The sequence below is a fragment of the Liolophura sinensis genome, chromosome 11, assembly GCF_032854445.1.
Source record: "Liolophura sinensis isolate JHLJ2023 chromosome 11, CUHK_Ljap_v2, whole genome shotgun sequence".
NCBI lineage: Eukaryota > Metazoa > Mollusca > Polyplacophora > Chitonida > Chitonidae > Liolophura > Liolophura sinensis.
Window position 1 is genome coordinate 10,514,995 of NC_088305.1, and position 16,355 is coordinate 10,531,349.

General features: G+C 39.8%; 2 protein-coding genes and 1 long non-coding RNA gene across 3 annotated transcripts in view; 1 reads left to right on the top strand and 2 right to left on the bottom strand.

Moving 5' to 3' along the window:
• Nucleotides 1–1,441: 1,441 nt before the first annotated feature.
• On the bottom strand, nt 1,442–6,945 carry LOC135477887 (uncharacterized). The gene is made up of 4 exons (XR_010445231.1): nt 5,958–6,945; nt 3,132–3,193; nt 1,801–1,850; nt 1,442–1,487 (listed from the first exon to the last, which is right to left on the bottom strand). It is a non-coding gene; the product is annotated as an uncharacterized LOC135477887 (long non-coding RNA).
• A 2,188-nt stretch (nt 6,946–9,133) lies between these two features.
• Nucleotides 9,134–12,660, bottom strand: LOC135478006 (retinol dehydrogenase 16-like). The gene is made up of 4 exons (XM_064758256.1): nt 12,339–12,660; nt 11,221–11,482; nt 10,265–10,428; nt 9,134–9,440 (listed from the first exon to the last, which is right to left on the bottom strand). The coding sequence occupies exons 1-4, from the start codon at nt 12,658–12,660 to the stop codon at nt 9,220–9,222; spliced, it is 969 nt and encodes a 322-aa protein (XP_064614326.1). The 3' UTR covers nt 9,134–9,219.
• Nucleotides 12,661–16,007: 3,347 nt separating this feature from the next.
• Nucleotides 16,008–16,355, top strand: part of LOC135477857 (peroxisomal carnitine O-octanoyltransferase-like) — a 29,611-nt gene continuing 29,263 nt past the window's right edge. Inside the window, exon 1 of the mRNA XM_064758063.1 lies at nt 16,008–16,137. Coding sequence (XP_064614133.1) covers nt 16,011–16,137 — 127 coding nt within the window. The 5' untranslated portion in view covers nt 16,008–16,010. The remainder of the gene's footprint in view (nt 16,138–16,355) is intronic.

Genomic DNA, 16,355 nt, shown 5'->3' on the forward strand with positions numbered 1-16,355 from the left:
GCATCTGAATATAAAATAAATTCTTTTGTGAAATCTGGAAAATGTAAAATGGGAGGAGACTGGAGTGCATTTTTCAGTTGCTTAAAAGCTTTCTCACTGTCTTCTGTCCAATCCAAGACTTTGTCTTTGTTCATCAGCTGATTCAAAACATGTGTTATTTTTGCATAACACAAATCTTCTATAATAGTTACACAAACCTAGAAATGACCTCACATCTGTAGCATTCGTTGGTACAGAAATTGTTTTTACAGCTTCAGTCTTATTACAGTCAACTGATATGCCATTTTTTAAAATGACATTCCCTAAATAATTTACTTTTTCAGCACCAAAATGACATTTGGAAGGTTTTAATTTTAAATTATTTTCTCTTATTCTTTGAAACACACCTGATAAATGCTTAAGGTGAGATTGAAAGCATTTGCTGAATATCAAAATATCATCGACATATACAAGTGCGTATTTCCTACCCATATCTCTTAAGATTATCATTTGAAAAGAAGCAAGGGCATTTGTCGATATAAATGGTAATTTCCTAAACTGATAGACGCCTTTGTGAGATACAAAACCTGTCTTGTGCTTTGTTTCTTCATTTAAATCTATTTGCCAATAACTGGAAAATAAATCAAGCGTGGGAAAGATTTGTGTCCGGGTTCTCCGCCAGCAAAGACCAGGGTTGGGGCCTTAAGAAAAGTTGCGACGGGGATGGTCACAGTCAGTTATGTTCATTCTATGTCTAACGTAAATAGGAAAACTCTCCAAGGCGTTCTCAGTTAACAACAGGCATTTATTATACATAACAACATGGGAGTGACCAGACTCTGAGGTCCTTACAGGTCAACTCCCAAACCGTTCTTCCTTCTTCTCTCTACTTGGGAAACAACCATATTTATACTTACAATTGTTTGTTTTCTTAACTATTAGTAACAGTTGCTGGTTTCAGGTATAAACTTGTTCTTTAATTACAACCACTGACTGATTAGTCAAATGCACATGTGGAAAGTTAATCCTCACACTTAATCTAATTAACTCTGCATGTTAACAAGCTGGACACAGTTGACTGTCCAGTCTATAGCTTGATTTAACCATTCCTATATCACATGTCTATTATAACTATTTTACATGTACATTACATTTGACCACTACACGTGTGTACACAGCTTGTCTGTAACTCGTTTACTAGTAGTGTACATGAATTGTTAGGATGATCAGTATACAGCTGGTGATAATAACATGAGCAATTGTTGTTGTTGCCCGTTTCGCAGATGAATTCGTTGTAGTATCAGTGGCAGGAGTCGTTGTTGCCTGTGTCACAGTTGAATTTGTTATATTATCGGCAGCAGGAGTTTCTGTTGCTTGTGTCGTAGCTGAAGTTGTTGTAGTATCAGTAGCAGGAGTTGTTGTTGTCGGTGTCATAGCTGAAGTTGTTGTAGTATCACCATCAGTTGTTGTTGTTGCCTGCGTCGTTGCAGTAATTGTTGCCAGAAGGACTGCAGTAAAGCCGAGAACACAATCAGGTATATATCGTCATCGCAGTTAAGTTTTTAATTAGGCTTACGATTTTCATTGCCATACAGAAACATGCCTGTGTGTATTAATTACCAAATGTTTTGTCAGTTAATCACGTTAATTATTTAATTCAAGTCATTCATTTTAGAAGTCACTATATAATGATATAGGAAAACTATTCTTCTTTAGCCAACATGACATTGAGTGTTCTGTAATGACATACATGTACATGCCATTCAATAAATTATACTGAACGACAAAGATGGACGTCTAACGTTAAGTGTATCGTCTCACCTATCAAAAGCAAACCGGTCCATCTTCTGAAAAGCCACATGATGACAAGACTGGAAACAAAGCATAAGGGAATTTAATGTTTCTGTTATGATTATGGGACTAAGGTTGTTTTAGACAATGCTATACACCCGGGGTTTCATGTAGTCGGAAGATGATAAGAACTTTTCAGATAGCCAATTTAAAAGAAGACAATGCATATAATTTACTTAACTTTTGTACATGTAAAATCAAAGCGAACTTCAGAACAAAGCATTGTTAAAAAATCTAAAATTTCCTGGATTTAGCAGATATTCCTCAGCGAAGACAGACTTCACACCCAGGTTCAGCAAATATACGTCAATAGAAACATGCCGAACACCTGTATTTTAAAGCAGATATTTGTTCCCACAGATAGGCCTAACACCTGGGTGTAGCAGATACACGTCAGTATAGACAAGGCGAACAACTTCATTTAACAGATATTTGTTCGCACAGATAGGCCTAACCTGGATTTAGCAGATACACGTCATTATAGACAAGGCGAACAACTGGATTTAACAGATATTTGTTCGCACAGATAGGCCTAACACCTGGATTTAGCAGATACCCTCAGTATAGACAAGGCGAACAACTTGGTTTAACAGATATTTGTTCGCACAGATAGGCCTAACACCTGGATTTAGCAGATACCCTTCAGTATAGACAAGGCAAACAACTGGATTTAACAGATATTTGTTCGCACAGATAGGCCTAACACCTGGATTTAGCAGATACACGTCAGTATAGACAAGACGAACAACTGGATTTAACAGATATTTGTTCGCACAGATAGGCCTAACACCTGGATTTAGCAGATACACGTCAGTATAGACAAGGCGAACAACTGGGTTTAACAGATATTTGTTCGCACAGATAGGCCTAACACCTGGATTTAGCAGATACACGTCAGTATAGACAAGGCGAACAACTGGATTTAACAGATATTGTTCGCACAGATAGGCCTAACACCTGTATTTACATATACACCTCAGCACAAACCGGGCAAAGAACTGGATTTAGCATATAAACGTCAGCAGAGACCATGTCGATCAACCAGGTTTAGCAGATACACATCAACACAGACAGACGGAACACCAACATTTACAAGTACACCTTTTGTGGTGGTCTCCTTTTCCAACACTAACCCTCGGTCATGTGGTAACGATTGATTTCTCTATATCACACACTAAGGCAGTTAGCTCCGTTTTTAAGAGTTGGGGAAAACATTGCAAATTGAATTACCCCGTCTGTCCCATTCTCATCAACCCGCACCAGAACTGAACGTATAGGTTCTGATCGTAACATCGACTTACCTGGATGGCTCTGTTGTGGATTTTGTGTGGTTTGAGAAGATCAGGGTATGGAAGTACTACCTCTGAAACACAAAATGTCTTATGTCACTTTGAATTGTTCCTTTCGTCTGATATTTTGTTCTCTAAATGTCATGTGAGAATAACGTGGAATACACGATTACACTATTTTGCAGTATACTATGGTGCACACATGCATACCTGTAAATATCTAACGTGTGCAACAGAAGCGGGTACTGACTCGTCAAGAATGGAAGCGAGCCGAGACACAATATCCCAACAGATTGTTATAAGCACGTGTTTTATTACTTAGTGTTAAGTTGCCCTTAGCTAAGTTGCACTCTATATCTTTACAATATATGTTTTCATGGTAGTTAAGGGCAAATTTAGCTAAGTGAGCCTGATGAAAACTGGCCCCCTGGTGGTTGAACCCACTTCAGCCTGTCCACATGCACGCAAAAATAATATATCTATATTATAAATTAAACAAAAAAGAAAACAAAACGTTGATAAGAGTAGGATGTTCTTCTTTAATCATTAGTATGTTGTCAATGGAAACTGACATGATTCTCCATTAGCTTTTTTCATACACGAAGATAAAAGTATGACGTGGAATTACGTACCAGCTATTCGCCTGAACTTGGACATGCCAACTGGATGAATTGCAGACAATTTACAATAAAGTAATAACACGTCACAAAGAGTAATAGAATGCGAAATACTGCACGCCTGTCAGCTATTTCAACGATCAGACAAGATTTAATTGATATATCAATGACAGGTGATATTCATGTTTGTCTGTTTATGGCCTGTTGCTAACGGAAGCTTCATTGAACATTTACAATGAAACTATTAGTACAAAGATTTGTTAAGATATTACCGAACCTTGCCTGTCTGTTTATGGTCTGTTGCTAACGGAAACTTCATTGAACATTTATAATAAAACTATTAGAACAAAGATCTGTTAAAATATTACCGAAACCTTGCCTGAGCTACAAATGTGTTGTAGGTGATCCACTTGTAATTAATTTACCGGCTTTCGCACCACTTATTTTTTGGTTATCATTTATCTGGTATACCTGTTATTAAGTATTTATTGCGAAAATTTTTCCCAGGTTGTGTCGTATAACATGGGCAATCTTTCGTTGAGATGTAGTGAATTACTCATGTCGCATTCCATAGCAGAGGAAGCCTAAAGGCAGAACAACTCTTGTGAACATATCAGTTTACGTGCAAACGCGTATTAAAACTGATTAATGTTTGTTTATTTGTTCGGTGTGGAACGCCGTGTCCACGAACTGTTCAGTTACATGACGGTGTTTAGAATAAATGTATGAAGGAAGCCATCGGCCTTAGTTCGGCAGGTATCTAACTGTCTTAGGCCTACAGCTGAAACAGAACTCTATGTACACAATATTAATATTTTTTACGTATATCTTAAATATGTACACGAGTAAGACGCGGACAAAGCACTTTGAACATTCTGATTGCACAAAATGGAATGAATGGTTATGGCTTAACATGACTGAATGCGGTCACATTTCGGCCATATCCTGGGGAAGGACCAAAAGATACTCCAAGCCAGCTGCCTAGAATCCCCAACTGTCAGCTTTTGAATACAAATAAACGTGTTTAAACAAAAACGCTAAACAATTTTCTTGGTCATTTTAATTTCCCCCGAAACCTTGGTCTGTGTGAGACATCCCCGGTTTAAGACAGGGACTCAAGGTTTTCGAATATCAAAGAATGAAGTTAGTGGAGAGGTAGAAGCGTTGACTGCTCAATCGTAAGTATATTATAATCGTGTGCACTTAATATACAGATTTTATTTAAGAACTATTTTACCAGGGAATAATGGCGTTTCTTCCAGATTAAGGGGTAATGGCCAATGTCGTTATATGTTTGAAAATAAAAACTATTTAACCGGGGAATAATGGCATTTTCTGCCAAATAAATGACTACTGCATGACCCATGAAAGAACCTTCGGCGGTTCTATCAAGGAAAGAAAAAACCATAGTACCACACGAGGAAATAAAAAAATTATTTATTTATTTGATTGGTGTTTTACGCCGAACTCAAGAATATTTCACCTATTCGACGGCGGCCAGCATTATAGTGAGAGGAAACCGAGCAGAGCCCGGGGGAAACCCACGACCATCCGCAGGCTGCTGTTAGACCTTCCAACTTACGGCCGGAGAGGCAGCCAGCCAGAGTAGAACGTCAGATAAACAGACAGAAATAAAGAAAGACAAAAACAGACCTAGAGAAAGACAGCAATATTACCAAAAGAAAGAAGAACGGGGGGAAATTTAAATAAAGAGAAAGAGACAGAAACAAAGAGAGAAAAATAATTTCCACCGCTCTTTCATCTAGTGCTGCTACACCGAGACGCCTTACGGAAGGCAAGTAAACCGCCCCGCCCGATCCATTATACTGATACGGGTTAACTAGCCGTTGCAGTATCCACTTCATGCTGAACGTCAAGCCAGGAAGTTACAACTTCCTCTTTTAAGGTCTTAGGTGTGACTCGACCGAGGATTGACCCAGGATCTACCACTCCCGAAGCGGACGCTCTGCCAACTGTGCTATCGGGGCCGGTACAGACAGGCAGACACACACACACACACACACACAGAAATAAAGACAAAAATAGAGAAAGAAATACAAATAAAGAAGTAAAGAAATGAATAAGGAAGGAAAAAGAAACAAAGAAATAGGGAAATTAATTAATTAATTAATTTAAAAAAATAAACAAATAAATAAAGAAACAAAGCAACGAATAAATAAATAAATATGTTTAAAAGAATGTTGATGAGAAGTGGCATTACCTGTTCACTTTAGTTCGACCTGTTTTCCAGACGTTTTGTCATCTGCACTTCAAACTGATCTCTCGCTATATAGCAATGTGACAGGGGCAGTCTCATGGACGGCGCAGTCAGATATGCCAGTACTAATCAGTTTCGCAACGACTTCAATCACCAGCCGATAAAGAGATTAATCTGTAGCTATAGAATGGCAGTACATGTTACCTGAAGGTCTTGGGTTGAACCAATGAACCGATGGAGTTATATTACATTAGTCACTATACATACATATAAAGAAATTTATGCTTCATATATTCTTTTGAATTACCATGTTGAGTACAAATTTATATGTGTAATCTAAACATCGACTTCAGTCAGTCGTACTTTGATTAATTGGCCTATTTGCCAGATAGGAAAATGCAAGCCTGGTCAAGAAAACAACTAGCGTACAGTCGTATACATTGAAGCTTGCAGACCCCCCATTAAATAGTTTGTTATGTTAACGAATCAACCATATCCATTGTTCACTTGAAACAAGTTCAGGACTCCAGGCTTTTACAGAATTACAAGCGTCACGTGCACGCACTATATTTAGAGACTTCCCAGAAATTCGATACACCAGCTATAAGAGATAGTGGGGAGTGATGCGCGTTTGTTTATCGTTATTTGTTATTTGTTTGATTGCTGCTAGGTTGTAGTCACACAGGTTATACTGGTGATTCACTTGAGAGTTTCCACTCTACATAATATACCTTAGCATAATTTTAGGCCCTAGAATTGTGCTAGATATTTCTTTGTTTTATCTGATTAGTGTTTTACGCTGTACTCAAGAATATTTCACTTATACGACGGCGGCCAGCATAATGGTGTGAGGAAACCGGGCACAGCCCTGGGGAGACCCACGACCATCCGTAGGCTGTGGTTAGACCTTCCCACGTATCGCCGGAAAAGAAGCCAGCACGAGAGTGCCAGATATACCTCAGCCTCGTGGGTGCGGGGGGTGGGGGTGGGGGGCGGCTATTCTCTGTCTACAAGGAGACCCAAGGCTATGTATTTTCGAGTTATAGTGATAATTCTTGCCTATTTGTAACAAAGGGAAAGTGTTAGTCGGCCTAAGTCACACAAGTGTTTCAATATCACATAGGCCTAAAAAGCAAATGTTGATGTTACCATTTACTTTATGTTAGGTAGACAAGATTGTCAAAGAGAATATCTGAATATCCATATGATAAAAAAAATACAAGAAGAAGAAACTAAACAAACAAATACTAAAAACGAACTCGGGATTTTTTTCTGGCCAATGACCAAAAGCTTGCCTTCAGTCAGCAGCCTCAGACATATACCCGCCCAGCCTTTCCACTGGTGGAATTATTTCGGATCCCAACATATTCATCCAATCAGTGATTATGTTAGATTCATCTTTACACACGATGGTATACAGCATTGTGTGGATATACATTTTTGCCACAGTATCGTGTACTTCGATTACACAGTATATACTTTTGGAGAGTAGAAGGCGGAAAACTGCGAACGGTTCAATGAGGGTTGGTCATCGCTGATTGGGTCCACCAACAGTGAGAGTGAAAGGGAAAATACAAATTCCGTGTCCTCGGTCGGGATTGAACCCTGGCCTCATAATCCTCGTGGTTATTCGATGTCATTATTCTGTTGCATACATTCAATAGAGTTTATACTTTCACATCGTGGAGATAGCGTATGGCTGAAATCATCACACAAATGATATATCACTCGCCATATACACTGTCAATAGCCTATCTAAATGTAGGTTACAGTGAAAAAAGCAAGAGCTTCGCATTTCTTGCTCATTTACTTATTAGCATATTCGTTACCTTGAAACGACTTTTCCGTTGTAGAGCAGTTTTACCTGTATCGTTGTGGTATGCCGGCGACACCTGTGCTGCTAATGCTGTTGTGGTTGAAAATGCATAAACTGAATACACGTATATTTGTAAACATGGTTATTTTTTCATGCATATAATTCATCTATACCAATTCAGTGAAATGATATTCCTTAGTTATACGCCGTAACCTACCACTATTTGATGTACACACCATTGTAGCAATGAGAAAGTCCACCGCGCGAACGTCAACGAAATTTAGGCGCCAAAACCGCGTGGTCACCCATTGGTCAGTTTTGGCGCGAATGGAGCTGAAGGAGCTGCTCAAACCAACTTTACAAGAAGACGTTTTTCGCTTCCCTGTCGCTCATTGGTCCATCACGCGCCTCGCTCGCTCATGGGTTGCGCAGCGCGGACGTCAACGAAATTCAGACCTCGCTGTGACGTTTGGGCGTGAATGAGCTGAAGGAGCTGCGCTCATTGGTCTGTCACGCGCCTCGCCAGACGTGACGTCACGCACCTCGCTCTAAGCGCGCCTTGCGCGTGACGTCACGTGCCTCATTCTGACCGCGGACTCAACGACACACCTGCACTACCCCAACTGCACCACCCCAATGCGACACGTTCGGCCTATTCCCTATTACTTGTGGTCTTTGTTCTGTTGTGACATATATCTGTTATTCTGATGGTCCAAACGTGCGTAATGCTGATACGAACTACTCCAAAAATGTTTGTTGCATACATGGAAACGTATATACAAAGGCACAAACGTCTAATGACATTTTGAAATTTGGGTCATTGGTTTACGTGCCCGCCATGCATACATGGATGGATTAATCCGGTACTGATTTTCTTTGGGCTTCTTGTGTACTCCATTTCCGCTAAATTATTTTGAACTTTCCAGTGACACTGATCATTCCTGATGTGTAGCTGCATTATCTTAGTGTGAATCTAATACACATCCAACATCAAATAAAATTTGGTTTAGCGTAAATTTCATTTTTTTACCTGTGGTGCATTTTTAATGCTTTTCAGTATATTTTCGATGCAATGGAGCGTGGGAGAGTCAGTTCCAGGTTTCTCCGACAAAGACCGGCTATACATGTACATAAGTAGGACATGCTGTTCTAGTGACAGTCGTAATCATTTTTGTGCTAGTTACCATGGGAACTTGCTGCTTTGAAATCATTTTGTGTAAATGATCTGGGCACGAAAGATCAGTTTTTGCTGGCGCCACATCTACAATCCTCTTGTATGTGCATTTACATATAGCTTACGGAGGTAATCTTTAATAACGCTATAGTAACACAAAATATTTTTATACAATTTATATTTATGGGTAACACAATTTCAAAGTACAGAAAAGTCAAAATGACTGCCAACAGAACAATCCTCTGAAAACCGGAAGATAGGCGCATGGAGTGACGTCACACACGAAGGGCCCCCTGTGGAGATGGCAATACCCAGGTGTACAAGATCGTGGACAAACTGTCTGGCAGCCAGCCAAGTAGACGCCAAAAAGTATGAGCGTCCAGACCCACATGGTATCTGTACTGGGGATGTCGTGACGTAACCGCGTGAACGTACGCGTTTACAACTGGTGATGTGTCCGTCGTGGCCTTAGGGGATGACTTCACTTTTGTTAGCACTGCGGACAAAAACGAAAGATGACAATAACAAATGTTTGTTTTGTTCAACAGGCACACGGACAGCACTTAAGCAAAATATAGCAACCACGGGCGACTTTCACCAAAACATTTCTTTATTATGGTAAATGAGGCCTTGTACTTAAGAGCTGTACAACAACGTCCTTTACAGATACAAACTGCCGTGCTGTCCGAAAGACACTAAAATACGATTTCCTTCCTTGAATACCAACATAGTGAGCAAACTGTGCCAAATTGTTACTTAAATAGATGTTGTAGAGGAGGGGGTTTCGGACATACTAATCCCCAGATTAAAGTGTGTTTGACATGACGTGTAACAGAGATGCTGATAAATTTGAGCTAGGCACAGATTAACGTCTGGAAAATGTTTTCTGTTCCCGTCTTCTAACGTACAAGGCATTTATACTGGTAATCTCGTCTCGGTCACCTTTAAATTTAGGTCAAAATTCGACTTCAGTCCAACGTGTATTAAATGTTTATTTCTGTAGCCGACATGAAGGAGTTTCAAAAAGTCTTAATAAATATCATGTATGGATTTTGTGAGTTAAATTTAATACCAATACTGACATTTGAATCTAACATGAGTCAAATACATTTTGATGAAGGTACATGTCAAACCTTTGGAAGCCCATTAGTGTCACGGCGAAAAAAATAGGTGTAAAAAAAGTCGAAATTTCGACATTCTATCTCAAACTTCCGATTATATATGGGTTTTCATACAAACCCTATACCCCTCAACCTTAAAAATGAACTTAAAAACCGCATCGCCACGATGTAAATAAGGAAACAGATGTAAATAACTCACATTCAGCAAGAAAACCACGTCCGTAAAAAGCTCGTACGTCAGGTGCCAATCCCTCGAATGACCTTTTTAACCCCTCAACAATAGGCTCCACCTGGCGGATGTTCGTGTCAAACATTCCTGGTTTGATGATATGAACACTAACGCCGTACTTGCGAGCTTCAGGCCTTTTTTGGAACAATTCATGTTAGAATTCATTTCACAATATGTTGAAACAAACAGGCTTTGTCAAGTTTTACTGATGAACTGTCACATGTGACACATACATATCAATGGCTCCGATACCTAAAGCGTGGGCTTGCTATAGCTACCTGGTCATTGACTAATGAGGCACCGTAGTGTACTCGAAGCCAGCTCTCGCTATTTCCAGTCTGTCTGTAAAGTCATTCAAACGCTAAAGTGAAATATACGTCAGATGAAAGGCCATTGAACATTGCCTAAGAAGGCTAGTAAATTGCATTAAAACTTTGGATTCTACGATGACGTTTTCTGACCGTGCTGCATGCAATCCATGTCGTCTCGTGTTTCCTCTTAACACTGACTGCCAGATTTCATCGTTCGTAATGTATGCAAATTTTGAAAGGATTTGACTCGGTTGGAAAAGTTCTAAAAAAGCAAATCGACCGGCCTTGTCGGGTACCTGGTTAACAGCGATGGTTTACTGCGAACTCTCCGGTTTCTTTCACCCATAAGAATGCAAGCCGGATGCGGTCGGTCGCGTTTTCTTATTTTCCACCTTATACTTCGTACTTTCGTGTTTTCGCCTCACGCTTTTGGACTTTTGTCTCGCAATTTGGTGTTTTTGACCTTCTCTCTTTATCGAGTGACCGCAACCGGCTTCCAGACATAAGTCTGACCGTCCTCATATATAAGAGTAAACTTCTTGACAACGGAGTCAACATCGAATAAATAGACAAAAAAAATACTTATTTAATGCATGTGCAAAGGGGGCTGTATACCTTAAACTGTCCGAGAAGATCTCCACGCCGTATTTGGAGATGGTGTACGGGACGAAGAAGGGGACAGTGACGGATCCGTTAGCGCTTGACATGTTCACTAGCCTGCCTCTCTCACGCCGTAACAACGGAAGGAACACGCGACTCATCTCTATCACTCCTAGCAGGTTGACGTCCAGCGTTCTGACGTAATCCTCTCTGGTCATCCACTCAGCTGGGCCTATCTTACCCGCCACACCAGCGTTGTTCACCACCGCCCATAAACCTGCGAGCAAAAAAGATACAGCTTCCTTTATATCCGACAGCTTGGTCTAATCCAGTAGCTAAGACACAACACACCAGATTCAAATCCTGCTCTTGACAGAGCAATTGCAGATTCCTCCGTTCTCACAAAGCTTAGATTCTTCGTGGCGCTTTCTTATTCCATTCACACAAATTCTATATTCGGTTTTGTCGACATTTAGGGAATTTTCTTTTAGGATATGATCGTAGCACTGTCACCATCTAAAATAAATTTGCATAATTGAATTCAGGATTACTAGATTTCATCTCGCGTTCATTTGTTAAACGCAGCTGCATGGAGTATATAGTTCTTTTCAGTGACTTGGATTACAGAAGTAACAGAAACGAAAGAAGGGTATTCTTATTTTCCAAGCTGTTGCATCAGTAGTCCAATGGCACTTTTGCTGAAATTGATTTTGATTTATTACAACACTTGTGTTCAAATAACGATACATTTCCTTTTGTTTTACAGCATATCTCGCCGACTAGATAGCCTAACGAAATATGCAGGTGTATTTTATAGTGGCGTAGACAATAATAGAATGGGGCCTCCGTGGCCGAGATGTTAATACGTCAGCGTGGCGCAATGATCAGGAGCCTCTCACCAATGCGGTCGCTGTAATTTCAAGTCCAGCTCATGCTGGCTTCCTCTCCGGCAGTACGTGGAAAGGTCTGCAGCAAACTGCGCATGGTCGTGGATTTCCCCAGGCTCTGCCCAGATTTCCACCCACCGCCTTAAAAGTAAAATATTCTTGAGTTCGGCGTAAAACGCCAATGAAATAAATAAATAATAAAATGCAACTTTCTCCTCTCCATTTTTTTCATTATATAAGCAAAACCTTTGCCAGAAGGAAGACATCCTTCAACGAAATTGCGAGCTTCCAGTATGCTTGTTTCATTGGTCACGTCCAAGGAAACCGGAACCAATCGGCGGGAGGCTTCTTTCCGAAGTTCGGATTGTCCTTTTTCCGTGAGACAGCCCGCTACCACTCGGAAACCCACTTTGTCCAATTGGAGGGCGAGGTGACGTCCGAAGCCTGTGTCACATCCGGTGATGAAAACGTACCGGCCTGTAATTTGGCCAATTGTCCTTTTTCTTAATAACCATGTAACAATAAAGTACACGATGAAAGAAAACGGAAGGAGCAGTACCCAGTTCATTCTGAAATACAATAATACGTTGTTGACTAGATTGATTTATTGTTAGATTGATTGATCGTGTTTAGCGTTCCACTCCACAATCTTTCACTTCAAAATACTGTCGTGGAGATCTTTATGGGCGGAGGAAACCGGAGTACCCTTAAATACAACCAGAATTTGGCAAGTTACTAACGGAATTTCCCACATGTGGCGCACAGACTTGCACGTCATGTTAGATGGAAGACAACTATAACGTCTTCTGCAACGAATGTAATACAGCGCAAATGGCATACTGTCGCCGTATTTATCACTATTTAAGTAGTAGGCTACTTCGTCACTATTTTCTCGGTAATTTATCATTATTGCGTCGGTAATTCATCACTATTTGATTTCTGCTTCGTCACTCTTTCCTCAGTAAGTCATCACTATTTGATTTCTACTTCGTCACTCTTTCCTCAGTCACTCTTTCCTCAGTAATTCATCTCTATTTGATTTCTACTTCGTCACTCTTTCCTCAGTCACTCTTTCCTCAGTAATTCATCTCTATTTGATTTCTACTTCGTCACTCTTTCCTCAGTCACTCTTTCCTCAGTAAGTCATCACTATTTGATTTCTACTTCGTCACTCTTTCCTCAGTCACTCTTTCCTCAGTAATTCATCTCTACTTGATTTCTGCTTCGTCACTATTTCCTCGGTGATTCATCTCTATTTGATTTCTACTTCGCACTATTTCCTCGGTGATTCATCACTATTTGATTTCTACTTCGTCACTCTTTCCTCAGTCACTCTTTCCTCAGTAAGTCATCACTATTTGATTTCTATTTCGTCACTGTTTCCTCACTAATTTCAGCATTATTTGATTTCTACTTCGTCACTCTTTCTTCAGAAATTCATCACTATTTGATTTCTACATCGTTACACTTTCTTCAGTAATTCATCTCTATTTGATTACTACTTCGTCACTATTTCCTCGCTAATTTTAGCCCTATTTGATTACTACTTCGTCACTATTTCTTCAGTAATTTCAGCACTATTTGATTACTACTACTTTACTATTTCCTCGGTAATTCATCACTATTTGATTACTCACATACGTCGTCTCTCGTCCCCAGCACAAAATTGATTACTATTTCATATATACCTGATATACATATGCAGTAAGCACAAAGACCTTCACAGAGGCATAAATCACATCAAGAAGTGTAGCATACGATAAAACATGTGAGACCCTATAGATTTTTCAAGGAGCTGACTGTAAGCTGTCGAAATTAAACTGTAATGACGGGTTGACATTTTGCCAATAGCATGATCTCCCTTTGGCCTTTGTTTGCAGGTGGCGCTGCAGAGCACGTGCCAAAATAAAAGCATGTTGAAGGCTGGACTTTGAACCCAAGACAAGTAGAGCTAACTTGTCTGAACTTCGAAACCAGTCGACCTGCAGGTGTCCAGTCTCTGAACTTTTTAACATCAGGTAATGGGACGCACAAAACGTTATGACCAGGGTGCACGGTCCACTAAGCCATAAAAGGTGCAATATGCGTGTAGTCAACATATACCAACAGAGTTTCAGCGCCCAGCTGATCGGCTATGTAACAACAACAACACTTAGCCTACAGACTACAGGTCCGGGAAGCCGACGGTTTCATCGGCCCATTTCCAGCAGACGCAAGCGTCATTAGCTTTGTTTGATTGCTAAATTCGGTGTCAGCCTACCTCGTTATCTCTTAGTTTAGAGTACTGTGGTTTGCATACCGGTACTTCAACAGTACGTGCAACCTCAATGGCGAGCTCACTGACGTCAGCACAGTTATTGTTCAACAAGCTCGGTACAAAGGGCAATATGACAAAGCTGCACGTAAATCCGTCTTAGGTGTTCATGCCATTGTTAGTGTTCCGTTCATTATTAATATAGTACATTGATTTATATTCACACATATATATATATATATCCTTTTTTTTTTTTTTTTAGATTCCAACAAGTAAATTATTTACAGGTAATTGAAGAATAATTTATGAAAGCCGGTTTTCAGATAGGCTTACCTTATACTGCCGGTCTGTGGCCAACCTGGGATAGTCTCTTAATCCCAGGTCCAACAAATAAGGGTAGATCATTTGACTTGTTGAAGTAAGGCTTACCTGTACTAGCTATCTATGGAGTATGTGGGAGAGGGATTCTTAGGTGCTATATATTCCTACTGTGTTTTTACAGAATGAGATGCAACCCTAATTATAACTCTTTGAAGTTACATGTTAGGTGTATGGAACCATGGAGGTAAAATAGAAGGAGACATAACTATGAGGCTTCAAAGTGTTCAATATACGTTACCAACACTGGGGTGGGGGGTGGGGGTTGTGCTCTTAGTTGTATTTTTGTTTGGGTGGAAATTAAATAAATGTTTTGAACATTGAAACCGGTTGTATATTGGCGAATAAGCAGATCAGCAAGACAAAGAAAGGACTGGCTAGCATCTTGATCTTGGAATCACATGAACAAAGCAGGAAATACAGGTGCATGTGTAATATTAAAGTTTCTATGAAAGTGATGTGAGTTGTTGATGGTTCTTTAATTAGCATCCTTTCTGCCCTCTGTGCAATAAGAAACAAAATTTCCAGGAATTATAGGGACTGTTTGGTTACAAATGTAATGACTTACAGTTACTGAATTTAATGGATTTATCAGCTTATTGTATAAGATTTGGTAAATAAATGAAAGCAAATAATTTGCTATTGTATAAAATATCTATGCGAAATTAGGTTCCCCTATGTGTAGGCGTTAATTAATCATTACTGTTTTCTAGGGGTCTAGGGGATATCGGCTAGGGAATTGCCAGACCGTCGCAGATATTTTTAATTCTGTCTATTAGGTAAATATTTATTTTTTAAATGCAGCCGCTGAGAAACAGGCCTGAATGTGTACAAGTGTAGAGGTTTTCAAAAACAACTGCCTGCCAGTAGACCAGCAAGTGGGCGGCGGTCAGTCAACCGTAACCAGGCAGATTAGTACAATCCCTGCAAATGAAATAGAGATGAATTAGTGAGGAAAGAGCGTCGAAGTAGAAGGTACGGAGCTGCAGAGACCGATCACATACATGTACCCTAAATGATCCTAAATTTTACCCACAAAAGTACACTTTTAGAAGCAAGTAAATGTCACAAAATATTGTTTTCAATGCTGAAAGGTACAATTTTCCAGTAGAACATGTTCGAAGCGAACTTCAAAACACCTTTCTAAAATCAATCAAAAAAATCAGAAGCAGGAAAAGTAGGCAAGTTAGTCATGAAGGAAATTTATGGTCATTTTTTAACTTTACTAACAGTATGTGATTTTCCTCTTTTTTTTATGGTTTTTCCTCAGACTAACTAAGTTAATTATGGATGGAATGGATCCAGACTTCCTGTACACCTCCGAGGAAGAAAAGACTTTCCAGTACCAGGATTCTCTCCCTTCCCTACCACTTCCTTCCCTTGATCAGACACTGCGCAAATACCTGGATTCAGGTGAGCAATTTAGAACAGAGGGATCAATTTCTGTTTACGTCCTTATGTTTCGTCTCATAAAGTACATTTTTAGAGGCAAATAAAGGTCGTAAAATATCACATTACTTTCGTCATGAAACTAACATTTTCCCAGTAAGATATCATCTATTACGGCGGACTTCTGAACAAACCCCAAACCCCTTCCTCGTAGGAAGGTCTTGCAGCAACCTGCAGATGGT